The 27,556-nt window shown below is 42.2% G+C and overlaps 2 protein-coding genes across 7 annotated transcripts in view; both read right to left on the bottom strand.

Annotated features, from left to right (window-relative positions):
- Positions 1-7,811: 7,811 nt before the first annotated feature.
- PPP1R15B (protein phosphatase 1 regulatory subunit 15B) lies at positions 7,812-15,234 on the bottom strand. The gene is made up of 2 exons (XM_053249942.1): positions 13,646-15,234; positions 7,812-10,021 (listed from the first exon to the last, which is right to left on the bottom strand). The coding sequence occupies exons 1-2, from the start codon at positions 14,918-14,920 to the stop codon at positions 9,809-9,811; spliced, it is 1,488 nt and encodes a 495-aa protein (XP_053105917.1). The 5' UTR covers positions 14,921-15,234; the 3' UTR covers positions 7,812-9,808.
- An 8,755-nt stretch (positions 15,235-23,989) lies between these two features.
- PIK3C2B (phosphatidylinositol-4-phosphate 3-kinase catalytic subunit type 2 beta) overlaps positions 23,990-27,556 on the bottom strand; it is a 148,779-nt gene continuing 145,212 nt past the window's right edge. For all 6 annotated transcript variants that reach the window (XM_053247859.1, XM_053247860.1, XM_053247857.1 and 3 more), the window contains one exon: positions 23,990-26,126. In XM_053247859.1, the coding sequence (XP_053103834.1) occupies positions 25,938-26,126 (189 nt within the window). In that variant the 3' untranslated portion in view covers positions 23,990-25,937. The remainder of the gene's footprint in view (positions 26,127-27,556) is intronic.

The following is a 27,556-nucleotide window of genomic DNA, read 5'->3' as shown; positions in this document are numbered from 1 at the left end:
AAATATTTTGGGGAAAATTGGACAGATTAGGAAAAAATTACTTTTTCTTAAAATCAACATGTGGAAGAAATGGAGCCTTGCCATGTATCAGAAAGCAGTGTCCATCTGGACTGACCTGTCACCCCCAGTGCACTCGGTTAAGCAGCGAAGGAAAACAATTTAGGGAGAGATTCTAGAAGTGGCCTTTTAAAAACCCATTTAGAACGTAAACACTAAAACACTGCACTTCACAGTACTTGTTGCAACCTGATCACCATAGCGCTCTCTTTAAGGAGAAAAAGGTCCCTTTCCATTTATGGTAAATGAGGTAGCGTTTATACCACCAAGTACGGCCGCTTAACGCGGCTAAGCCATGGCTCCCAGAGGACTAGCAAGAGTGTCCCAAAATCACCTGCCAACAGAAAGCTAGTGAGCTAGGCACAACATTCAGGGAAACCCACTCACATTTCTTAAAAGAGTGTGTGGTAGCCAAAAGAATGTGGCAGGGAGTAAGCAAGCTGTTAGAGTGGCCCGATTTGGAAAAACAGACCTGGGAAGAACTAACCTTGGGTTTGAGCGATAGAACCTCTTTTCGGGGTCCCAGAAAGAAGCCCTCAAAGAAACAGGATGGAACGGGTGCCCTCATACTAGGGAGTTGTAAAATTCCCCTTCTTCTAATTAGGTTAGTAAACCTGTATGTCATTTATGCAATGCTCTTGCACAGGAACAGGGAGGGAAAACGTGACCAAGAGGTTCATGTGGATAAGATAGTAAATTTCTTCTGGAAAAGATTGTGTGGTTATGTGCAGAAAGACAAGTGTATCTCTCCTAAACAGCAATGGGACAAATTGTGGAAATTGACATTGGACGTAAACCCCCCTCCCCCCCATTGCCTGATGTGCCTTGAAATCCCTGCCCATTACAGTACTGCCTGCATATACTTTTTAACCTTGTTGGTTACCAAATCCTTGTGTGTAAACCTTTGTATATATGATGTACAAACAACCACTTTGTACAGAATTGTGCTTTGGTAACGTACTATATGCTTTAGTAGTTTGTTGGTTCAATAAAAAATCTTGTCCTATATAAAAATCTTGTCCTATCCTGGAGATGCTGCCAGGGAGGGAACTTGGAACATTCAGAGTGGTCCCATCCCCTAAGGGGAGTATCTTAACAGTGCTCATACATGAAATCTCCCATTCAAATGCAAACTAGGGAGACCCTGCTTGGCAAAGGGGACAATTCATGCTTGCTACCACAAGATTAGCTCTCCTCAAAATCAAACTTTCAAGTCTGATTCAAGCATATGAATAAATTGAACTTCCACACTCCAAATTTCTGTCCTATGTACAGCCTAGCTCAGAATTCTGGTCTGAGGTAAAATTAGTGACGCTAATTCAAATTGTTAGACATTTTAGAGTCTTGGAAACACACACACTTTTCTGGTATTAGTGTATCTTTAATTATACCTACCAAGTTTCAATTATCTGTGTGGCCTGGCAGTATCTTAAACATATTGGGGTACCCTGTCCATTCCATATTTTGAGGTAAATGTGCAAGTGTGCAACTTTCAGATTTTATTTTATTTTTTTTGTAATCCGTTTCTTGGACTATTTGTACCAGATAAAAATCTGAACATAGAGTTCCACGAACCTGCTTCGTGGTCTTGGTAAAACACTGAAACCTCTGACTTAGTTTCAAAATTGCCAGCATCATAGGCCCAGGGGAGCACTGTTCCCTCTAACAGGGATTCCCAGATGTTGTTAACTACAACTCCCATAATCCCCAAAGGCCATTGCAGCTGTGGATGCTGGGAGTTGTAGTGAACAATACCTGGGAATCCCTGTTAGAGGGAACACTGCCGGGGGGAAAGTGAGTGTGTAGGAAGGAAACAAAAAAGGGCTATCAATGTTTAGTTGAAAAGCTAGCAAACAATGAGTAACAGCCATCATTCACAGCCTAGTTGCTCAAAACCCCAGATGACACATTTGTCTGAAGAATGAAACCTATGTGACAGCATTCTTAGCAGATGGCCCAAAGTCTTTCCATTGCCAAATATTACCACCACTTTCATCACGAGATGCAATGATTAACCCATTGTTTTATTTACCCAAATCTGTTCTCCCAGTTGATGTAATTCTTCTAATTATAGAACTTAACTTCTAGATCAATTGACCCTAAAGACACCCCCATAAACACAACATCCTATATTCTGATACTGAGATGCTTTATTCATCCTCTCCAGTTTGCCCTGATATTCTCTAATACAAATGTCATTCATACTTTTCCAGTAAAGGATTTGACCAAATTAGATAGAGACAGATGTTCCTCTGACATTGTTCAAGACCACAGACCACCACCATTGTGGCTACCAATAAATACAGCAAAATGAAATGACTTTAAAAAACAGTTGGTAAATTCAGTGTCAGATATTTTCCACATATTAACTTGGAGGAAGGCTATAACATCTGGAGCTTTTTTGTTTAGAAAAAAGATAATTAAGGGGAGACATGATAATCTATAAAATTATTCATGGTGTGGAATGCATAGAGGTATTTTTCTCCCTTTCTCACAACACTAGAACCAGGGGTCATCCCATGAAACTGATTGCCAGGAAATGTAAGACCAAGAAGAGGAAGTACTTTTTCACACAGAGTATAATTAACCCAATACATTCACACTCAACTTAAAGGTAATTTTCCTCAGTGGTAGGAAGTGTATTTTATGTTGGGTTGCTCCTCCCACCTGCTCCAAGACAGGGACAATCAGAAGCCAAACTTGTCATGACATGTTGGAGGGACTACTGCCCTTGGCCTTAAGAGCTCCTGAAAAAAACATGCTCCGGTGAGAAAAACTAGACTAACATTAACCAAACTACAACAGATATCCTGAGAAAGGGGGGAAATCCTCAAGGAATATAACATATCACTATTGCAATAGCCCAGAGAGAACGAGCCACCTAGAAAGGAAACTACCCTACAGTACAGGGCAGTAGGACCAGACGAAGAGAGGGAGGCGAGGATACACTCACCACCGATGAGAATGATCTCTGAGAGGAGTACCAACATGGCAGCATATGTGCTGGGATCTCGTTCTCTGTCCCTCTTTCTCTTCCCCCAGCCCAGAGCCAATGCAATTGTGGAAACTACTGGGGGTGCACAGACTCACCCATCCTGACAAGGACCAGATTTCCCTGTGGGCCACAAGAGACCCCAAGCACCAAAATTAGCTATGCATCCAAAGAGCCCTGTGCTTAGGTGAGACGATTGGGTACTGGGTCATGTGCTCCGGCAGGCTCCGTTTGCAAGGCCGGCAAGTTCCTCTGGCCAGGGTTGATCCTCAGCCATTTCTTAGCAGACTTTGCCTTGATTGAAGCCTTATGGAGGGACTGGGCCTCCATAGACTTATTAGGAGTGGATTCAGTGGTGGCAGCAGCAGCCACTCCTGCTTGCAAATCAAGGCAACATGGGAGTCCTCAGAGAGGGAGAGAGAGGCGTCTCTCTCGCTGCTGTGTTGCCATGTTGGAGCAGCCGCACAATGCAGCAGCAGACCCAAGCTCATGTATCCCAGCAAAGAAAATGGCTGAGAAATCAACTGAACTCTGTCTACCCCCGCCTGACTCACAGCTAAAGTTAATCCACAAAAGGGGAGGGCGTGAGGTGGGGACAATCAAAAGGATTAAATGAAGTGCTTGCGCCAAGCTGAAGAGAAAAGGCTCCTACTCAGAGAGGGTGAAAAATGGAGGCCAAGGGGGATAGACCCTTCCACACAGCAGGACAAACCTGGCTTCTGACTGGCCCTGTCTGAGAGGTGGGAAGGGCAACCCAACATAGGATACACACTCCCACTGAGGGAGAATATGGAATTCAGTGCTAAAGGATGTGGTGATGGCCACCAGCATGGATGTTTTTTAAAGAGGCTTATATAAATTCATGGACAGGTCTATCAATGACCACTAATCTTAATCAATCGAAACTACCTTCAGGCTCAGAGACAGGGTGCCTCTAAATTACTAGTTGCGGGGGAGCAACAGCAGGAGAGAGGGCATGCCTTCATCTCTCGGTCTGTGGGCTTCCCGGAGGCATCTGGTGGGCCACAATGGGAAACAGGATGTTGGATAAGCCTTGGCCTGATCCAGCAGGGCTTTTCCTATGTTTTTACAGATACTTAAGTATTTGTTAAGTGTTCTCCAAATATGAAATCTGTATTACATCCTATGATGAAAGTATATTTTAATAGAAGTATCTAAAGGTTATGACAGCACACTCTAGTGGGCTGGTCCCTGACCATAGGCTCACCGTTTAGAAAAATGAGACAGGAGGGGGAAAACAAAAACTTTGTATGAACAGGGAGAAAATGAGTAAGAGAAACAACAATGGGAAGTAAATGCATGATAAGATTTTTTTTTTAAATTTCGCAAGGTAAAAAGCAGTGATCTGAACATCTAAAAAGGAGCAAGTTCCATACTGTGAGAGAAGATGACCAATACCTCAAGAGGGCAAGGTTTAATAACTTTAGTGCTGGATGAACAGACAAGAGAAAAGCAACCAGATAAGAAAGGGGACATGAGCAGGAATCAACTTAAAAGCTGAAACAAGTTGAAAAATAAGAAAACCAAGAGCGCCAATTAACCAAATTTCAGCTTTAAAATATCAGTTTGAGACTTTGATAATAAACATGACTCCCTTCCCACCCTTGCTCACAGTAGAAAAGAAATTAAGGAAGGAAGGGATAACTAGCCTGATATGCTCGAAGTAAAGCAATTTCTGAGCAGGAGTTCAAACCAAGAGCTGTCTAACAGGGTGAGACAGGAACAGAACTGGGGATTGACTGACAGCTATCTTGCCTAGGAACTAAAGTAAAGTGCGCTGTCAAGTCGGTGTCAACTCCTGGTGACCACAGAACTCTGTGGTTGTCTTTGGTAGAATACAGGAGAGGTTTACCATTGCCTCCTTCCACACAGTATGAAATGATCTGATACTTTCAGCATCTTCCTGTATCTCTGCTGCCTTATATAGGTGTTTCCCATAGTCTGGGCAACATACCAGCAGGGATTCAAACCAGCAACCTTTGACTTGGTAGTCAAGCTATTTTCCCGCTGCACCATTAGGTGGCTTTGCCTAGGAACTAGCCAGTCTGAAATTCGATTGGTGCTGTCTTGGAGCATGCAAAATCTGATAAATCCTTCACATTGAGGATGACCTCCCTATACCATGGAAAAATAAAAATACACTAAGCAAAACATTAAAATAATTAATGCAATATTTCATGCTCGAAATCTGGCAATCTAGAGACACCAAGTCTAAAGCATTTTAATTTTCAAGTTAATATTTATATCTTGAATGTGAGATTGTTCCAAATCTAAATTTGGATTTTGACATTTGCTATTATTAATTTCAGCTTTATGTGTAAAGCCTATTCAGAAGTGAAGTGTGGAGAACCTTAACCTTAGTCACCCCTAGCTATGAACAGCTCAGAAGAAGTGAAAAAGGTTGTCAGATCATACACCTAAAGATAGACCTGCATCCTACTTCCACTCCACAAAGCTCATACCAGAGGGAGGAGATGCCAGCAAGAATCCAGGAATGGTGATTTTGAGCATCAGCAGGCCAGCTATTTTCCTTCTCCCTTATCTCTTGTTGGAGGAGCCCCACCATACAACCTTGAGTAAGTCAAGTTTTATTGTTTTAGCCATTGGCAACACTTTTGTGAACTATTCTTTCCCCCGACTTTGCCAAGGTTGGCATATCCTTGCACTTTTTTTCCTTTTGAATATCTTGGGCCATTGCACACACTTGGCCAAGAGCTACAGTCTAACTTGGCTCTACTATGCCTGTCCACACACACACGTACATAATCCACTTTATATTTTAGTTGAATTTAAAATGTGATGTGTGAATTAGCCCCTAAGATTTGTCGTTTGTGCCTACCTGTAAACCCTTCTCCAAAAAAGCAGCTCTTCTGCACTGACTGCACATCCCTCTTGAATGTGAAAACTTACCTCTCCATGGGTCTTTACATTGGTCTACTACTCTTCTCTCTCTGTTCCTTCTTAGAAACCATGTCTTCAGCAAGATCTTTACTTACACCTCAACTGTCATGTGGCTTCCACTTCTAGTCTACTAACCTTGGACCTCACTCACATCCCTCCCCTATGAATTTAACATCAGTTTGAAAATATTTCTATACAGCAATTAACAAGGTATTGACTTATCTAGTTATTTTGAATCCAGATCACTGCCAAGACCGCACAATCTAGATAGAAACAAATTGTTTTACAGCTGAGCTTTAGCTGAAAAACTTGAGAACATGTATTCTGTTAATAGCATTCTTGCTAATTTGAATGCAGTGACAAGTTAGGAGGATGACATGAACAGTGGACATTTGACAGCTACCCTAATCACACATACTTTGCATTCTACAGTTGCATCAGACACAGATTTGATATTAAGTGAAAAATTCAGCAATTCAGTGTTCATTTTTAAAATTACCAGCCCGTTCAACTGTGAACACAATCAGAATCTCAGAAGGGAGGCAGTGATCAGTAGACCTGCCAGTGATGAAGTATTCAGTGCCTTGCACAACTTTGTTTGCTAGTTATAGGGACTAACAAGGCAAGTTATGCAAAATAAATGTAATTAAGTAAATGTATACATATATGTAGAATTCAAGTTGACTTCGTCAATTATTTGTCACTGACAGAATAAGTCATTGCTAAATGAAAGGATTTCTGTAACTGAAGCAAGGTACTTGTTCCTCAGAATCTTCAGAGCTTTATTCCCAACTCAGTTTTTACAAAACCCTTGTCCATAATAGTGAAACAGCAACCAGAACTCAGGTAAACTTGAATTTATGTGAGATTACAAGCTACATGCTCAGCAGGTGTGGAGGTGCCAACAAAACTCTTCCTGAATTTGACTCAAGCTATTAACCATAGCCTTTTAATTATATGCAAAGTGGTTCCTAGGAAACTAGCTGATCCAGCACAGAGCATCTGCGCCCCAGTTCTTCCTGTCTCTCCTCCCCATCTTCACCCCCCCCCCCAGCTCCAGTCCTTTCTCCTCCTCCCAGTCTGCTTTCCCTTGCGGGCTGGCCTGGCCAGCGCTTTCCCTCCCTGCCCGCCCTTCTCCCCCGTCACTATCCAGGCAGCTGCTTGCAAACTCTTGCAAGAGCTGCCATGCATGGGATCAGCGACAGGTACGCCTTGGAGAAATATATATAAAGAAGATAGCTATTTTTCTAGGAAGTCATGGTTAGGAAGGGAGAAGGAAAGGGTTGAGAACAGTAAGAATCAGAACACTTGAAATTAGGCACCAACTTTTAAGTGCCTATGCTGTGAAAATCTCCTGCAGAAAATTCTTAGAGGTGATACAAGATTATCAATTGTTACAAACTCAACATGCTATATATTACATAAGGATGCAAACTTGGCCAGCCACATTTTGGCTGATCTGCCTCTCAAAAGGACCCCAGAGGCCATTTGCTTCTATGCACCTATAGCCTTTATTAATGTAGTTTAACAGAGTGCTGAGATAGTTAACCTAAGTTCACCCCAACTTGGTACTTTAGGATATTATAAATTAACTTATTCAATTCACCACAATACCGCTGCTTTAAAGTTCTCTCAGCAGTTGTGGTAGAAGCACAGAGAGAACAAGATCTAACCATACATCCCTCACATCCAGCCACTACACACACACACATACACACACACACCCCTCATCTGCCAAAGACTGCACAGCTTTAAATACAAAACAATGCCTTGTATCACTCCATTGCAGCAGTTATGCATGAATGCTTTTAGTAGGGCCAACCTTCAAGACGGTTTGAAATTAACTTGCAAAGTTTCTTTATTACATCTTACAGATTAGTTTTAAATAGCTGTTATATACAGAAATATACCTTTAAATATAAAAACTCAATGAGATCCAATCAAATCTATTTAAATCTGTATAAATTGAATTTATAAGGTTGTCAAGCTCTAACTTTTCCTTCCTAAAATGATATAAAAATAAAATTCTGGTAATTACGGTTTTGATTTAAAGTTTTAGAAGTACTAGGCTTCCATGTTGCACTACTCAGTTGAAACTGAAAGACATCATTCATTGCCATATTTAGCACCATTAAATATCCATGTAGAAGATTATTTGAAGATTTCCTGAAGTCAAATTAATCTGTCTTGGAGGTTTTTAGGGCTTTAAGCTCCAAGCCAGAATATTCTTTCTTCCCAATAAGCTGCGGATGACTAGCAAGAGACAATACCAGAGTGTAAAGATGTGTTCAATATAATAATTTCTGCAGCCTCATCTTATGAATACTTACTTGTAAACCAAGTTCCACTGAGTTCATGATGACTTACTCCCAAGTAAGTGTACACAGGACTGCATTCTTGTTACAGCTCAATGAAATTCTACAGCAGTGCACCTCAGAGTACCAACATGTTTCAATAATATCCTTTCAATATAAAACATGATATAAAATAAAGCATTCAATGAGCAAAGCAGCTCAGGGAAACTAAAGCTTGCAAATCAATTCTGTAATTACATTAATTGTTTAGAATCAAAGCAATATGCTTCCCACTCCTTAGTTCAAAAGTATGTAGTCTGACCAATAAACATATCACATTCATATTCAGAAATCACCACAGTAATGCATTAAGGATAAAATATATGAAGAATTAATAATACTGATTTTTGGTCAATATCACACTCAAGTATTGAGCAACTACCAATTATATTTTCCATAAGTGTGGGCACATATGTGTTCGAGAGTACTGATTTAACTGCAAGTTTCATTATTTCCACAGTGTCTGGCTAACTATAGGTGCTTTATAAGTTATTTTAAAAGAACAAGTAGAACTGCTGTAGAATTTCAGTAACCCATTCTTAAGATTGGAATACCAAACAATATTCCGTTAGTCTGACACAAAGAGCCAGAAGAAAATTTCCTACATTCCTACTTTCATGGTAGTAGGTAAACTTAGACCATCACAGACCAGCAGTTTGCAAATGTAATGCAACAGAAAAACTAATGGAAAATAGGCTTTTACATAAGATTCAGAACCAATAGGTCCTTTAAAACCAAAATGCAACAGAGCACATATGTTCTGGTCTTTTTCTCTTTTTTTTAATATTACAGACCAGCGTTCCCTCTAACAGGGATTCCCAGATATTGTTGACTACAACTCCCACAATCCCAAGCCAAAGGCCACTGCATTTGAGGATGCTGGGAGTTGTAGTGGAAAACATCTGGGGAACCCTGTTAGAGGGAACAGTGTTACAGACTAGGTATTTAAAGGGTAGACAGCAGAATGAAAAGTAAGATGAAGTCACTGCAGCTGCATGGAACAATTAGAACATTTCAATGTTCTATTATGCACAAGTTCAAATAAAAAAGTGACAAGAGAAAAAACTTCAATTTGCAAACTTCAAATCAGAACTGCATCATTGGGTTTCAAACCCCAAAAATATACTTTCAAAGTATCTTCTCTTTTTACAAGTGCAAAATTCCACACTCTTATACACATATATAGCAAAGAGTCATCTCTGGACTGGCTTCTGCCAAAATGGACACACTCCATTTTATACAGGAACAGTTCTGCCCTAATCAATCTTGATTATACCCAACAAAATTTCTTTCAACACTACATCCACACACAAGCAACATATGTTGGCAGAGTATTGTGATGCAGCATTAAAATTGCTTCCATCTCCCAGTTTTATATTATTGGAGGCAGCTGCCATTTTTAATAGAAAAAAGGAGATCTCTTTTTAAGATGTTCACATGTGTCAAAATGTGTTATTCTTTTTGTTTATAGTTTATTAAGGTGCTAGAAGATATCAAGCCTTTCGTAACACATTTCCTGGAGTCTATTAAATATTCGCTGCCTGTGTTCTATTGTTAGGCAATATCCAATCACATCTTCAGTTTCTTGAATTCGCTTATGGAATCTGCACCCATCACGTGCAAGTTCCTCCCAGGGTCCTTTCCGGTCTTCTTCACTGCTCACATAATACTCAGTAACTTCTTCACAGAAGGTTACCTAAAAGAGAAAATGAGTTAATGAAAAACATGTCTCGTTTTAATACAGTTTTTAAAATATAGAAATGTAAAATCTTAATGAGGCATCTGCATGTATATACTTTATGGCCTACTTATCACTTGGTAAGAGAAAGTATATATTTCAAGATGTTCCTTTGTAGAATGCATATTTTACTCTATGTTCATGTGGTCAATATGATTTCGGGTGTACAAACGAGACCAGCAAACATGTGTTAAGGAGCATATTGAAGGGCAGCCATACACTCTCTCTTGGTATACCTGCTACTTATAAGACACTGGACTCCATACTAAGTACTATAAACTCACATCCACACTTTTCACGTGGTATGAAATCTTCCCCCAATTAAACCATCATTGCTCCGAATGCATTCTTTTCAAAAGATGTCTTTGGGAGCCAAGCTAGGCACTTTTGAAAGCCAGTCTCACACTCTGCAGCTTTTCCCAACACCAGTATTAATCATCTATGTCAGGAAGAGCAATGTTGCCTAATTACACCTGTTACATCGCCTCTATTCTATTTTAAAGCTATCAAAAAAATGCAGAGTAGGGTTTTTACTGCTTGCCCAGCAGCATTATTTTTTCCAGGTTTTATTTTTTCACTGAACATCCAGTCTGATGAAAAGTTTAGATGACCTTGAGAGCTTGCTCACTTTCTTGCAACTGTTTAGTTGGTTCTAATAAAGGTATTACCCTCAGGTAAAGGTAAAGTGTGCCATCGAGTCGCTGTCAACTCCTGGTGACCACAGAGCCCTGTGGTTGTCTTTGGTAGAATACAGGAGGGGTTTACCATTGCCATCTCTCACACAGTATGGGATGGTGCCTTTCAGCATCTTCCTATATCGCTGTTGCCTGATATAGGTGTTTCCCATAGTCTGGGAAACATACCAGCCGGGATTCAAACCGGCAACCTCTGGCTTGCTAGTCAAGTCATTTCCCCACTATGCCATTAGGTGGCTTACGCTAAGGTAGGGATGCATAACTTCAGCCCTCCTACTAATGTTGGGACAACTCCCATCAAACCGTGTTGTAGTCCAGCAACAGCTGGATGGCTGAGGTTTTACAGCCCTACCCTAGTGTTTCTTTTGGAACATGGCTAACCACTTCCCCCCCATCCCATAAGTGGTTCTTGAGCCACATATTAATGCAACTTAAGACAGACTAAAGCTCCAATCCTGAACAAGCTTAATAGGAAGTAAATTATATTAAAGCAGTAAAATTTAATTGATTGAATTTGCTTCCAAACATGTATATAATTACACTGTATACCTATTTAGGGCATTTAACGTCTAGAATATTTTAGTTTAACACCAGAATTCCTCATAAAAATAACTAAGGCCAATCCAAATCACTCCCATATACAAAGAATGCAATTAAATTCAAGTTCACATCAACCTCTTTTAACCCAGGGATGTCTGTGTTAAAAGGCCTCTTAAAATGCTTAACTACCTTCACACAAAAGCTGAGGCACAAGCATGCTGAATAGTTACATCAGCCTCTCCCTTTGTGCCTTATCCTTTCGAGCCTTTTACATCATTCTAAGGTATCCTCTAGGGTACCATTACCAGGTCATGTAACATTATGCTATATATTGCATATGGATCCTTGTTCATTTACTGTGTCACTAAAAGAAATGCACAAGGGGTTTAAAATTTGTTTTGAGAAGAGTCACTGCAAATGATTTACAGGGCGGTGAGGCTAAAATATCTAATTTCATGGCTCAAGAGATTTCTGAAATCCCATGTTTAACAAGCAGTAAGAACAATCCATGGAAATCTAGACAGTGTACTGCTATGCATATCAAAATTAAGCAATTATAAGTTTGTAAACAGAAAGCCACAGAAGCAAGTAAAAATATTTCAGTCTTTATACCCCAATTCACCTGAATTTAGAGATCAACATCCACATGATTAATTGTCTTGTGGTAGAGCACATAAACACCAATGTGCAATGCCAATAATAGAAATAAACTTTGTTAGACACCCCATAACAAGTTGTTCTCTGAACCATGTCAAATTGCATATTAGTTGTTCAGTTTTACTTATGTTAATTCAGCATTTTTAACAGTTGCTTTTACTAGTAACTTTGTCACTCTCCTGTATTATTGTGAAGTCCATCCTTATTTTGTCTGTCATTATCCATGAATGTATTTTGCAACAGCAAACAGAAAAGCAATTGTCATTTTCTCAAATAGCTTTGAATTACTTCCTTTTTTCCTCCTCTAGAAGAAAGCAATTCTTCTGTAAAAATTCTCTCTTTAATTTATTGCAACTGCAATAAATTTTAATTTTAAGGTATGTAATACATGGGGAAAGTAACATAGTTGTATAAACACAACTAGTTGCATGTACAATTCAAAATTCCCTACTTAAGGGACACTCCACATTCAACTTGTGAAATGGTAGCAGTTTCTGATTAAGAAGAAACATATATACTGCTATATGTTCAAAGACTATTAAAGATCCATTTTCACAGGAAGGGTGAACACAACAGAATTACTGAAAGAATAAAGCACGAAGCAATGAAATGAAACCGTTTCAAGAGCCACATGCTAGTTCATGGCATAGCATAATGGTATTTAAGGATGTTCCAGACACCTGCAAGTCATGTAAATGTGTTGGACACTGCTAGTCCAAACAGATATAGGGTTGGAAGAATCAGGTTGCTCAACACATACACTTCTGCACTAGTTGGTAGCATTTCCAGCTTAGTGCCACATCAGTCCTAAAGGTGGGTGAGGAACTGCTGCCTCAGATAAATTCAAGTGGGTGAACTGCAACCTTTGTCTTAGCAGAAACTGTGAGCACTGAGAGGGAGGTCACATGTAAAGCATGGCCTGGTGCTCACGCAAGAGTCAGCTCTCCACTCTTGAGAAATCAGCAACAGGCTACAATGCAGCTATGGAAGACTTTGAAAGCAAGGAAAATCCTTAGAGCAGCAGTCAAGAACAAACCTTAAATAGTAGGTCACTAGTAAGGATAGCCAAGATCATTTAGCCTGTCTTCCCATGTGTAAGCCTTCCATTTTGGATTACTACACATTCGTATCAGAGAAGCATTGCATCTCCCAATAATCATAGAGCACAATTTATTCATTTCATACCAGGTACATATAGTACTTCAAAATAATGACTTCACAGTGCAAAATGGAAAGGACAAAGATTTCCACATCATGTTTTTACATGCTTCTTCTAACACTAGTATTAATAACCAGTGTTTTAAAAAGTAGTACATGAAGCATCATGGCTCTCTATAATAGCTCCTCAGCACAATTCCCATTTTCCATTTGATACACCTGAGTGGAGTCCTGACCAAAATTATACCATTCTGTGTAGAATTTTCAATTAGCTAGAAAAGAATAAAATAGATATTTTATTGCGAGTTACCAAATTCAAATCAACAATTTCAACAGTATAACATTACCAAATTCAAGAGTGTAGGCTCTAAGCAAACCTATCTCCAGAGTCTTATCAGGTACAGACAGCTTTCTTCTGCTTTTCAGTGCTGTAAGCCAGCCCGATGGCCTACTTCAGGATAAATCTGTGATATACAAATATTTGAAGGATGCCTCTTACACACACACGCACGCACACATGTAGAAAACATACCTTTTTCTTTTCTGTTCTCTTTTTTATAGAAATAATGCCACACCTCACATTGTCCCTAGGGTCAGGGTTCTCAATCAGGTGCATCTGACAACTACGATAGATACTATGTTGAGAAGGCCCAAAGCCTAATCCCGATGGTCCTTTTAGGTCACATTTCCCTTTCTTTTCTGTAGTCTGAAATTGTGCCTTGAAATTGAAAGGGTTATAAGGATCTTCCAAGTTACAAAATGAATTCCACAATTTCAAGTTTTCTGACTCATCTATGCTACTGGACTCCCATTCATCCTCCTCGCCAGAACTTTCAGTCCACGAAGAAGAATCCTCTCCTGCCTCTGCCTCATCCGAGTCAGCGGGAGGTTCCTTTTCGGGTGCATCCCGTGCAGTTTGAATAGCAGCTTTGAAGTTCTGAGGGTTGTAAGGATCGACGCTAAAGAAAGAGTTCCACAAGTGAATGCTCTCCCCATCCTGGCCGGTGGTATCCGGCTCCGAAAGGGAGCCCTCACTGTCAAACCCATCATCACCCTCCTCATCTTCTTCCTCCCAGTCCTCCTCCTCCTCTCCCGCACTCTCCTCTCCGCTACAGGCGCCCCCGAGGATATAATCTATCAGCTTGTTGGTGCACGCAGGTCTGGCTGCCACAGGAGATAGGTCTTCCTCGAGATCAGAGTCCTCATCTGGGTGGGATCTGGCCTCGGTCGCTCTCTCCCCAGCACAGGGATTGCCTCCCGCAGGGTGCCCGCCGGTGTCTCGGCGCTCATGCACTTCCGGGCACTCATCCGCAGGCGACCGCGCCGAGTTTCTCAGGACTTCCAAATCCCGCTGCTGCTGCTGCTCCTCTTCCAGACTATGATAGCCATAATCGGGATCCGGCCCGTCAAGGCTGGCCTTGCTTCCCCGCAGATGTACCTGCTGCAGGATCCCAGGCAGCTTGGAGCGCAGGTGCCGGGGGTCAGGCAGCTCTTCCTCCCAGGCACTGAGGGGCCTCGGCAGCGAGCTCTCGTCGGCGCCGCCCAGCACGTAGGAGGAAGAGACCAGGCCCAAGTGGTGCTGGACGGCAAGCAACGGAGCGAGCCCGGCGGCCCCCCACACCGACAGGGAGGGCTGCGGGTCGGCCGCGTGAGCCTCGGACGGAAGCAAGAGGAGCGGGGTGGCCGGGCTGGGCAGCAGGCGCTGCAGCAGCTGCGAGAGGAGCCGCAGCCACGAGAACGGGGCTCCTTCGGCTGGGCCGGCGACGAGGCGAGGGCTCGCCTGCTCTCGCTGGCTTCTCGGCTCCATGGCAGCCGGGCTGGGTTCTTACCTCAGCGCCTCTGTCCCAGGCAGCCCGGCCGCTTCTTTCGGCCTGTGTCGCTTGCGGGATTGCTAAGGAAGCGGCGACCTGCCCCTGGTTTAGGCCACTCCATAGCTCGGCGAAACCCGACGGTCGCTGTAGAGGAGCCCAGGCGGCTAGTAAGGCGAGAGCAACAAAATGGCGGCGGCAGGCGGCTACAGCAGCAAAGCCGCTGGGTGGGAGACCCCATTCACGAGCACGCGCCTGGGAGAGGAAGAAGTCGGCCCGCTTTCGCCAAAGAGAGAGAAGCCGAGAGGGGCGGGGGCGGGGGGTGAGCGCGTTCCTAGCAACATCCGGGTACTGCAGGCTGCAGTTGACGGCTGGTGATTGGGTCTCCGCTCCAGCATGATCACGCCCCCCTGAGAAGGAACTTTGGTAACTGGATACGCCGCTGCTGCCGCCCAACAGTTGCATCAGCCGCTTCAGTTGTGTGTGTTTCTGAATTTAACCCATTAACGATTTTATTGGAGACTTAAGAGAAACACTTTGCACTGCAGTCAGGAACCCCAAGTACAGTAAAAAAGCTCTTCCTACCTGTTGGTATCAAGAGAATTTAATACATTCTACTGACTGATACTGATGATGGGGGAGTCTTAATTTCTGAATTATTTTAGCAAAGGAAGCAAGACAACATTGCTACCTTTGCTAAAATAATTCAGAAATAGATTCTGGATGTCAAAACATACTTCTAATTTATTCTTTAAAAAAACCCCCACAAACACCACTTTTCTCTCATTAGCAGGTCTGCCAGTTGCATTGCTTCAAGCTCTTCATGTGCTCAGTAACTGCCAAGTATTACTTGGCCATTTTGTTTTCGCAGCAGCTCTGAGAATTCAGTCTCTGATGTGCTTCTTGGCTACTTGTTATATTGTTATAAATTATAAATCTTATGAATTCAACATCAAATCCAGCCAGCGTGGTGTAGTGGTTCGAGTGCTGGACTAGGACCAGGGAGACCCGAGTTCAAATCCCCATTCAGCCATGAGACTTGCTGGGTGACTCTGGGCCAGTCACTTCTCTCTCAGCCTAACCTACTTCACAGGGTTGTTGTGACGAGAAACTTAAGTATGTAGTACACCACTCTGGGCTCCTTGGAGGAAGAGTGGGATATAAATGTAAATAAATAAATCTTTTTATTTAGCTTTATTCCAAACCCATCACAGATACAATTTTACAGGACAATCTTTGTTGAAAATGGGCATACACAGAGGTAATTTAGTTTTCTGCTGCAACACATCCACTAAACTCTGAGTATTTTTAAAATTACTGTAATTGTAATCTTTCAGCCAGTAGTGATTGCTAACTGATCTTTATGTATGTATTTAGCAAATTTATATACTGCCTATAATTAGGTCTCAAGGCAGTGAACATAAGAACAGCACTGCTGGATCAGGCCCAAGGCCCATCTAGTCCAACATCCTATTTATCACAGTACAGTGGCCCACCAGATGCTGCTGGAAGCCTACAGGCAGGAGTTGAGGGCATGCCCTCCCTCCTGCTGTTACTCCCCTGCAACTGGTACTCAGAGGCATCCTGTCCTTGAGGCTGGAGGTGGCCCACAGCCCTCCAACTAGTAGCCCTTGATAGACCTCTCCTTCATTAAGTTATCCAAACCCCTCTTAAAGCCATCCAGGTGGTTGGGTGTCACCACATCTCGTGGCAGAGAATTCCGCAAGTGGATTATGCATGTGAAAAAGTACTTCCGTTTGCTGGTCCTAAGCTTCCTGACAATCAATTTCATGGGATGACCCCTGGTTCTAGTGTTATGTGGGACGGAGAAGAATTTCTCTCTATCCACTTTCTCCACTTCATGCATTACTTTATAGACCTCTGTCATGTCTCACCTCAGTCGTCTTTTTTCTTAACTAAATAACCCCAAGTGTTGTAGCTTTGCCTCATAAGAAAGCTGCTCTAGGCCCCCGATCATCTTGGTTGCCCTCTTCTGCACCTTTTCCAGTTCTACAATGTCCTTTTTTAGATGTGGTGACCAGAATTGTACGCAGTACTCCAGGTGTGGCCACACCATAGTTTTGTATAAGGGCATTATAATATTACCCGTTTTATTTTCAATCCCCTTCCTAATAATCCCTAGCATGGAATTGGCCTTTTTCACAGTTGCTGCACATTGAGCCGACACTTTCAATGAGCTGTCCACCACAACCCCAAGATCCCTCTCCTGGTTAGTCACCGACAGCTCAGATCCCATCAGCGTATACTTGAATTTGGGGTTTTTCGTCCCAATGTGCATCACTTTACACTTGCCAACATTGAACCGCATTTGCCATTTTGTTGCCCACTCACCCAGTTTGGGGAGATCCTTTTGGAGCTCCTCAAAATCTGTTTTGTGATTTCACTACCCGAAAGAGTTTGGTATCATCTGCAAATCTGGCCATCTCGCTGCTTATCCCAACTTCTTGATCATTTATGAATAAATTAAAAAGCACCAGTCCCAGTACAGATCCCTGGAGGACCCATTGAGTTTACCCTGCTTCAGAGACTCCCATGTATCCAATGGTATAATTAGGCCTGATTTTGAGGGGTCCTCTCCAGCATTACAAATGGCCCCAGTCAGGGTGCTAACACCTTCTATTTCCTCTTTCTCTTTTCCATAGAAACAAAACATACTGGCAAAAGTTATGTGTGTGAGAAAGCCTGGCAATCATATCAAGTTCTCTCATTCTTTCTGGTTGGATAAGCAAATTATTTGAGGCAGGCAATGTTTATAAAGAACATATGGTTACAGTAATTATGCAGTACTTCTTTATGGTTTAATAGCAAGCCTGCCTTTTTTTAACCTTATGGAAACATCCTTATGAAAGCAAAAGTGTAGAAAAGTATAACATGTACTACCAAACAGTGTATCAAGGGTTGAGCGGCTCTGCAAACAGTGATAAGTAGTAACCATGGTGTCAAAGGTTGGTTGCACAAGTGGAGCCTTTGCTGGCCTAAGTTATCTCATTGACTCTGATGGAGCAAAGGTCTTTCTAATCCATCATTCCGTTTCCATGTGCAGCTGAGAACCTAATCAGCAGGGCCTTCTTGGTCAGTGACTGTAAATAAAGAATAAAGATTCTGGATTCTTATTAGCAGGGCATGAAAGCAACAGCCTTCCCTTGTTCTCTCTCAGTCTCCTGTGCTCAGAAATGTAGTCAGGTCAATTGTAATAGATCATCAATGAGAAAATGAAAGCAAAGAATCATTGAGGCTGCAGTCCTGTACACATTTACTTGTGAAGACAGACTCACTGAATGCAGGGAGACTTACTTCTGCATAAACATATCTAGACTCAGGAAGCTGTACAAGCATATATGCTAGGAAATAGGTTCCTTTAACTTGCTTTTGAATAAACATATTTCTAATATTACTGAAAATAAAGGGAGAGGTATGACTTTAAATGTGTGACTTCCTGTGGAAAGTTACACTTTTAAATTAAATAGATTTTGGTTAATTTGTTCAACATTGCTTTTAAGAACACGCTATAGCCTAACTGCATAACGATAACATGCACCCCAATGGGTTAAATGACTGTTTTGGTTAGCTGGTAATGTGTCTTACATTGATCCAGGGCTGCACAACTTCAGCCCCTGTGCAGATGTTGGACTATAACTCCAATCATCCCTGGCCACTGTGGCTGGGGAGGATGGGAGTTGCAGTCCAAAGGAAGAGTGGGATATAAAATGTAAAAAAAATTAAAAATAATAAAAAAATAAACGTTGTGCAGCCCCGCATTAATCCTGCCCATAGAGATGGGCTCCGAGGGACAAAAGTGGAGTTTGACTGTCCCTCTTCAAGTCTATTGCTTGTATTTCACTGCTTCCTTGCTCAGAGCTATCTTTCCTCGGCAGATTGATACCAGTGTCTTGATCTACTGGCACTCTTCAGTCAGAGCACTGATGGATGGGCTTGCTGTGGGCACCACATGTGGCTCCTGGGCATGTTGATAATCCAGTCCTCTGCACTGGTTGGGGAGCTGCCAGCAGAGAGCAGGCACCTAGAGGAAGTAACATGGCACTGTGCAGTGGCAGTAGCACATGGTCTCTAAACCGGAATGCATGGTTGGTGTGAGTGAGAGAGGTGCTGCCAAAGAAGTGCCCATGAAGCAGTGTCCTCCTTGCTTGCAAGTATTAGCCAAGTGTTCTTCCCATATACGTTCTAAGGTCAGCAGGCTGTTTGTATGAAGTGCCTTTTCTCCATAGTTCCCACCACTAGGATTCACCTTTGCACATTTCAAGCATGCATGCTGTGCGCAGGCATGTCATGCACTCTGTCATCTGAGTTATGGTCTTCCTGTCAGTGGTTGATACACTAGGGTAGGCATGCTGTGACTGTGTGCAGTTATTCTGAACCTTATGTACTGTGGCGCAGCAGGCAATATGGATATAGGAGGAGGCGGGATTGTTCCAGTGGTTTGTTTTTTTTTGCTCTCCATTGATTTCACTGGATGCTTTTGACTTAGGCCACCTCTGGAATTGGCATAAGCTGAAATTAAATCTGGGCAAGACAAAGGTTCTCCAAATCAGGAAATCAGCTGAGTCAGCAATGCGTTATCAGTCTTTTGTTGACAAGGTTACACTCCCCTTGGAGCTCCAGGTTCACAACTTGGGAGATCTCCTAGACCCAGTGTTGTACCTGAATGCCCAGGTATCAGCTGTGGCTTGCCCCCACCCACTTCAGCTGGTGTGCCAGCTGCTTCCATTGCTGGCTTAGATCTGGCTATTGTTATTCATGCCCTTGTTCCAACTTGACTGGATTATGGTGACACATTCTAGATAGAGCTGCTTTTGAAGGACCTTTGAAAGAAAGGTGAGATTTAATTATGTTTTAAAAATATAATTTAAAAGATGCTCAGTAAACAGAGGTGTGTCCATGGAGGAAATGGCATGGGGTTTGTGTAAATCAGTTCTACTTCACCCATAACACACTCCTGTCTCCACTCTGTTCTGGGGCCTCCTCTGGCTGAAGTTATATTGGCAGTACCATCCAGTGTGGTGTAGTGGTTAGAGTGCCTGACTAGGACCGAGGAGACCATTCAGCCATGATACTTGCTGGGTGACTCTGGGCCAGTCACTTCTCTCTCAGCCTAGTCTACTTCACAGGGTTATTGTAAGGGGAAACTTAACTATCTACACCGCTCTGGGTTCCTTGGAGGAAGAGTGAGATATAACATGTAAAATAGGTAAAATAAATTGGCAAAGCTGCACTGGCATAGTGGAGACAATGGAGGAGTCTTAAGTTCTGCTGACAGAAAGGGGCTTCCATCAGATTGTACACCAGTTTGCTTTTTTTAAGTATAGGACTGCACTACATCCTCATCATGTTTATGAATTCCACCATTAGTTGCTGCACCAGGAATAGGTGTAGAGATAATAAAAATTAATCCTGTGAATGGTGCAAATGTGTGTACACATTAACACTCACAAGATTTAGCTGTAGCTCTCTCACACACATACAATTCTCACAAACAGTGCACATTTTCAGGACCACTGTTAGCATGAATCAATGCTCAAGCAACAAATTCCAAGAGGGGTGTTCGTATTGCTTTTCTGCCTTCCATTTCAATCCATGTCCTTTAAAAATAAAAAGCTCCTGTCAGATGTGGAGTTTTTTGCTACACCAAAATTGTACCAAGAATTGTCTTTCTTTCTGGTGGCAGTTTTAAAAAAACCAACCTTGCTTATTAACACGTATGTAGGAACACACACACTGAATTCAATTATTCAAAACACTGCGGTGTAATGTTAAATGAATTACATATAGTGATTTTGCTTTAACATACTTCATTGTATATATGTCACAATCCTGGTTTGTGTTTGATGCCGTGTATGTTTGAAGCTCTCATAATTAGGAAATTCCACCCAATTATGTTAATGCTACAGGCATCCTGCTCATACATATCACATGCTGACAACACACATAATGACATCTCAAGTATTTGTAGGGAAAAGAGAGAGCCCAAGAACTGTATTATTAAGTTTAGACCACTTATGTGCATGTCTTACAAAGCTGCTCTACATTAGGGTTTCCACTGTTTTTTTTTCCCTGGCAGAGAACAGGAACCTGTGAATACATGCACCAACAGGCAGAACTTCAATATGTGCAGCTTTCCCCATCACTGCATCTTCTATGCTGAGAAGTTACACTTGTTGAATTTCTATCATGCAGCTATAAAAGGTGCAAAAACCCTGCCAGAAATTGAGATAACTTTGTTGGACAACTACAGTCCACCCAAGCTTATTGCATAATATAGGATTTATATAATATACAAGTCCCCTTCAACTGTGCACAAAGTGAGGGGGCACATTTGATGCATAATTGTCACCTGACCAGTTTTACATCAGCCTGATAGTTTGTGTGACCACACAAGTATTTGAATATTACCATCTGTTCTAGGAGAGGTGTGGTCTTGTAGCAAGCATGACTTGTCCCCATAGCTAAGCAGGGTCTGCCCTGGTTGCATATGAATGGGAGACTTGATGTGTGAGCACTGTAAGATATTCCCCTCAGGGGATGGAGCTACTCTAGGAAGAGCAGAACATTCCAAGTTCCATTCCTGGCATCTCCAAGATAGGGCTGAGAGAGATTCCTGTCTGTAACCTTGGAGAAGCCGCTGCCAGTTTGGGTAGACAATATTGAGCTAGATGGACCAAGGGTCCGACTCAGTATATGGCAGCTATGTTCCTACATTCTACCTCTGAGAGTAAGCACTTTGAAATTATATGTTGTGAACGTACTTGTTTCAATGTGTACTACTTTAATAAGTATGCATATACAAATGAGCAATGGTTTGTGAATTTGCTGCTGCCTGCTATGATTCTCCTAATCAGAAGCTACAGCTTGTACCATGCGCTGCTGGTCTCCTGACTGACGACAGGAGTTGGGACATATTCAGCCTGTTTTTCAGGAACGCCAGTGACTGTCAGTTCACTTCTGGGCTGAATTCAAGGTGCTGGTACTGTTACTAGCTGTGCTTAGTCTGCCCGGCAAGCCTCCCTGTTTGCAGTTGCATCTCCAGGCTTGGAGATTGCACTTTGGATATGCTCAGGAGTTTCACAGCAACATGAGCTCTCAGTTAATTATATATATTTGGGGAGAGGTCACTTAATTGGTAATGGACTAGTCGCCCCTAGATTTGCTGCAAAGCAAAATGGAACGGGGATCAAGATGCACACCCCCTCCTAATAGTACTTACCATCATGGCCTGGGACCCTTAGGGTCTGCTTTCCTCTGTATTGATGACAGGTCCTGCTCAGAGTACCTTCATTAAAGGAAGACAAAAATCAACAGGAACTGGGTCTACCACCTTTTGCCCCCAGACTCTAGAATGTTCTCTCAGAAATGATGTAGACTAGAGAGCTACTTCTCTCTTTCCGGAAAGGACTGAAGACATTTTAATCCTGAAGGGCATTCAGATGTTGAGAGTTCTTCGTAATAGTTATGTCGCTTTCTGCTAGTCCCATTTTTGGTGTAATGAGTTTTGCTATTTTAGTTGCGATTATTGGATTTTTGTTATTTTATATCTTGGTGCCTGTGCTGTAGAAAGGCAGCATAAATGTTTTTTAAATAAAATAGTGGTGAGAGGTATTAATTAGTGGTTTTGCTTGTTCATATAGGAGAAGGGTATTGTACATCTAGTAAACTGCACAAAAATGAGAATATTAGTCACTGAAACTGCAGTTTCCCTTCTATACAACCATTAAAACATGCAGTGCATTTGTCTCGGTATGGAACCTGGCAACTCAAGGAGGAAATTTGGTCACCTCTTCCTAACAGCTCCCTGGACATTCTTATTTGCATCACACATTCAGCAGCAGAATTCCAAACAGCCTCAGCCTGATTGCATAATGCTCCAAACTCCCACAAGTCCAATCCATCTCAACTTCCTCAGCACCAGCCTTTGCTTAACAGGCTGTATCCAACTTTGTCACTGTGGCCTCAAAAATGTTCCACGGCATTCCAAGCATTGTGGGGATGTCCTGTCATTAGTACAACGATACAACACCCAAGTCTATTTAATTACTGTATGTGTGTTAATTTAACTACCAGGTAACACAACAAATCCAGCACAGATTGCATGGCTATTGCAACAGCTCTGTGACGTGAGCAAACAGTGGCAACTGGATTCTTCCAGTGTACTTCTAGGTATTAGTGGAATTGGGATGCTTCAGATTGCAAGCCATTGGCTACCTGTTCCCTGCTTTCTCTCTTGCCTAGCTACTTTGGTTATTCATTTTTTTAAATCTATATGCACAAATGGTGTTTGTTTGACTGTTCAGGAATAGGCTTCCTATTGCATAGGAGTGTATACTGTGCATTAAGGTTAGGGGATGGGGCTCTTGCTTGCATCCACTCTGCCTGCAAAAAGTCCCAGGTTCAGGTTTTGGCATCTCAAGATAGGGCTGAAACACTCTGGCCTGAAACCTTGAAGAGCCCCAGTCAGTCAGTTCAGACAATACAGAGCTAGATGGACCAATAGTCTGACTCCATACAAGGCTGCTTCCTGGATATCTTCATCTAATATTAGATTTGCCCCGCTGTGTCATGTATATACAAACTTTGCATCACTAATGAAGGACCTATTTTTCTTATTAATGTGGATGAGCATATACCCTCTACCCATTGGTTTAAAGTTTCACAGCATGAACTCTGAAATGGGAAGAGTCTAGCAAAGATGAGGGAGCCACCCATTCCTGAAGATCCTGCACTCAGTCTCCTCATTTTCATCAGTTATCAGCAAACTTTGTTGCCAGTAGGTTTGGAAGCAGGTGGGAACCAAACAGGAAGGATTAGGTCAAGAGGAAATTGGTCATTTGCATGGCATCGCTTAATTACATAGCTCATTCTAACATTAAGACTGAACTATGGAAATCAAGGGCAGATGCTGCTGCTGCACAGCCCATCCTTCTTAACTGAGCATCAGAAGACACCTTACCAGTTTCATTTTGGATTGATGACGACGCATCTTTTTGAAAAGGCGATGCTTTCTTTTTAACGGCTTGCCGCAGAAGAGAACAACACTATTTCCACAGAATTCCATTCCATTTTATTTATTTTTTACTTAATGCCACCATTTTACAACTGAGAAAGATACAGGTATCTTTAAGTGCCAGCTCTACCTCCGTTCCTACAGAATGGATGACAGAACCAAAGAACGGTTCTCATATGCTGTGCCTCTCTGAAATCCACCTGCAGCACTGCAGAGATTCAATAAGATGCTACTTTCAGACAAGTTTGAGTCTAGGGAAAGGGAAATTTAGTTCTCCCTCTGCCAGATTCAGCTGATTTCCACACTAATTGCCTGTCAAGTGCAATATTTTAGTTCATATTCTCGATCCTCAGAAACATTCCATCTGTTAGGGAGCAAAGGTGGGTAAACAAACACTGTAAACAAACAGCTCAACAAGGACTAGAAGAGGAAAGGCAAATAGCAAGGCGCCTGTTTGGGATGTGGAATGACCCGCCCCATCTTTTGTTGCTTTAATCTGAGGCAGCAAACAGCAATCTCCAAACAGGACATTATTTAAAACTGATCTTTCTATAACTGTAAAGAGAAAAAGGTACAAAAAGTTGGTAAATTTACACCCACCTTCATTTTATACTGGGAAACTTCCGAAAGAAAGGGCTACAAAGAAATGGCTCATGGCCACTTGTTCTATAGGAGTTCTTGCAAATCAGTGTATGTGTGTGCGCGTGTGTACGTACAAAGGCTTCAAGAACTCATTGGTGCTTAGTGACAAATGCTAGGCTACTTTTTTTACCAATTACCCAGCAAGTTTGTCTTGACCCACTGTCTCCTACCCACCATCTTGGAAGAAGAGCCTGTGGTGACACTAAAAGAGTTAATCTATAAAGGTTTTAAGATTAGCTAATGTAATCTGCACTTCAGGCAATGGGAGTTAGGTAACCTGGAAAGAAATGACCATACATGAGAGACTGACTGCTACAAGGAGGGTTGGAAAATTCTTTCCAAAAAAACAGTTCCCTGAAGTCGAGAAGGAATGAGATCAGTCAGTGCCTCCTACTTGTGTCCATGCCAATTTATCTCTTCCAAAACTTAGCACAAGTCATCCCAAACAGATACAGCTCTTCAGATTAGCCAAGACAAGACAAATGTAAGAGGCAATTCAGATCAGCAAGCAAGGAAGGTGGAAATAACAGACAGCTCCCAAACACTTGCTATGGTCAAGGCCTTTGTTGGTGAATGTTTGGAATCAAGAGGAACATGGTTGTTTTCTGCCTCCCCAGACAAGTCCAGATATTAGTCCGAGAGAGCAGACCTCCTAGCAGGAAATCAGAAATTGTAAGGTCTACACATGTACAAATTACACAGCTCTCCTTTGGAAGCAAATTTTCCAAGATGGCTTGAGTTGGAGCACACTAGCTCCTATCCCAGAGATAAGGATTTAATCTACCATTCATACCCATCCCAGGTATCTTCCCCCTTAACCCCCTAGTTCTTCTGCACACATTCCTTTAAAAAAAAAAATTAAAACACTCCTTTGAGAAAGTCTGGTGAGAACTTCACTGATGATACCTCACGCTGCAAAGTTCCTTCTCAGCAAGTGTCCCATGTCCATTCCATCTGGACTCAAATTATTTGTTACTTTTTATAAAACAGTTAAAATATCCCAAAGGGGAGAAAAAATAACCCTTAATATTTCACCCCTCCCGCACTGTAAGTTGTTGCTCCCTTGACACAAGGTAAATGTATAAAAAGATAAGTCTACGGCAGCCATTTCAAGTCATAACAGGATTTCCTATTGTGACTCAACCATAAAATGCTTACTCTCCACAGGAAATTAACCCTTCATTTGCAGAGAAACAATATATCCATCCTTCTTATTTTCAGGAAACTAAATCCTTTCAGATACACCAGGATACAACTCCTGGAACATGCACCAATTTCCAGGGATTTCCATGGGGCCAGAGTAGTTCCATCCAAAGATACTGTGGCTGCTTTATTGCTCTTCACATGGTCCCGTGGCTCCTAGAGCCCAATTTAAACCAGCCCATCTTCTCGTGTGTCAGATCTAGGTCCCGTAGTCGGATAATGACCTCCCCAAGGAGGATGTTCTCCCAAAAGCCCTCTTCACTCAGGACACTGAGACGCAGCTCCCGTTGGTGGAGGTCTCCTTTGGGAATCCCATCGTAGACAAGCTGCAAGATAGAAAAGGTTTCAGGATGGGAGCAGATGATCTCCATGGAAGACAAGAACAAGCATGAGAAGGTGCAGCAGCCTCAGATCTCCAAGAGCACCTGGGTTTACCTCTCAGCTCATGCATTACAGCCACTTCCCTCATCTGCTGACAGTCTTTCAGCTGCATATAATGCAACCTGCAGATTCAAGTGGATGGGACCACATTCACCTGCACACAGAATGTTGTACAGGCCCACTCCAATCACTGCTTACAGATAGGCTTGCTACTCCATAGAGCTACAGCAATTAGTCCAAGATATTGCAGATGAAGGGAAGAAGCATAAGCCCTCTGTCTCCATTGCACTGTAAGCAATTTAACCTCACAATTCTAATACTTGAAGGCTGGCAGATGTATCTGCTGGAGCTGAATTCTTCTACAAAATTATTGACAAGCTGTGATGAAGCACAGATCTCCATCATAGCTCAAGAATGTCTTATACTTCCACTCCTCCCTGAGTGCTCTGAATGGGGACAAGCCTAGCTTTTTGTCATTGAAGGGACAGAGCCATCAAGGTATAGTCTTAAACCCTTTTTCACAACAGGTGACCAGCTCAAACTAGACCTGCCTTTAGACATGTAAGTTCAGGCCCATTAAGTAGGAGGATCCTTCAGTTTGGAGGAGAAATCTCAACCCTGGATTGGCCTAAGAGATGCACTGGCTCTTTCCATTTGGATCCCAGAGCTGTCTATCTCTGGAAGGTTGGGAAAGCCTCCCTCTCTTTATTCACTACAAAATAGGGCCAAGACCCCCACCATTTTGTCACCAGCCAGTCATGAGTAATTATAGTTACCATGTCACCACTGCTTCTGGTGTCCAGAAAGAGAGAAGCTATAGAAATGAATGCTCTCTCAGCCAAGGACCTGCCTAATGCTAGACTAAAGGTAAAACTCAGTGCTAGTTAGTTAATACTTTGTATTTTATTTTGAATTCCTGTATGTCTTTCTTTACTACCCAGTTTCCCCCAATTCCTTATTCTAACTGCAACCATTATTTACTTTAAAATTTCACAGAATTAGAAGTGGCTTCAGTCTGGTTTTAAAAGGTTCTGGAGGGTTACTTGCAAAACTCTTCCCCATGTGCCTCATAAGGTCATGCGCTACTGATAAGTTATTTTAAGATTAATATACTGTTTGTCTAGAGTTGGTTTGTGTAGGCGCTGTACAGTGCCTGTAAGTCCCAAACTGGACAGTCCTTGGTTGTTGAAGCTGTGTCTGAGCCTGGTCAGTGGCTTTAGGTTAGCCTTCAACTGGTGGTAGCCTACCTCAAAGGAGCAGCATGCTCTTAAAATTGGGATCAGAGCTACTGGAAGTGCTTTGCAGAAATATTAGAGAAGATGATCAAATACAAGGCCCGAAAGTTGGGAAACGAGTATAAACTTAGAGCCTTTGC

The sequence above is a fragment of the Hemicordylus capensis genome, chromosome 4 (assembly GCF_027244095.1).
Source record: "Hemicordylus capensis ecotype Gifberg chromosome 4, rHemCap1.1.pri, whole genome shotgun sequence".
In the NCBI taxonomy this organism is placed as follows: domain Eukaryota; kingdom Metazoa; phylum Chordata; class Lepidosauria; order Squamata; family Cordylidae; genus Hemicordylus; species Hemicordylus capensis.
Note: the sequence above shows the minus strand (reverse complement) of the source record. Positions and strands in the feature narration are given on the sequence as shown.

Bases quoted from the DNA above. Each gene is read 5' to 3' on its own strand.
- PPP1R15B (XM_053249942.1), bottom strand. From the start codon at position 14,920: ATGGAGCCGAGAAGCCAGCGAGAGCAGGCGAGCCCTCGCCTCGTCGCC. The intron at 10,022-13,645 runs GTATGTTTTCTA...TTTCTCTTTTAG, and splicing joins AGAGAACAGAAAAGAAAAAG to GTAACCTTCTGTGAAGAAGT.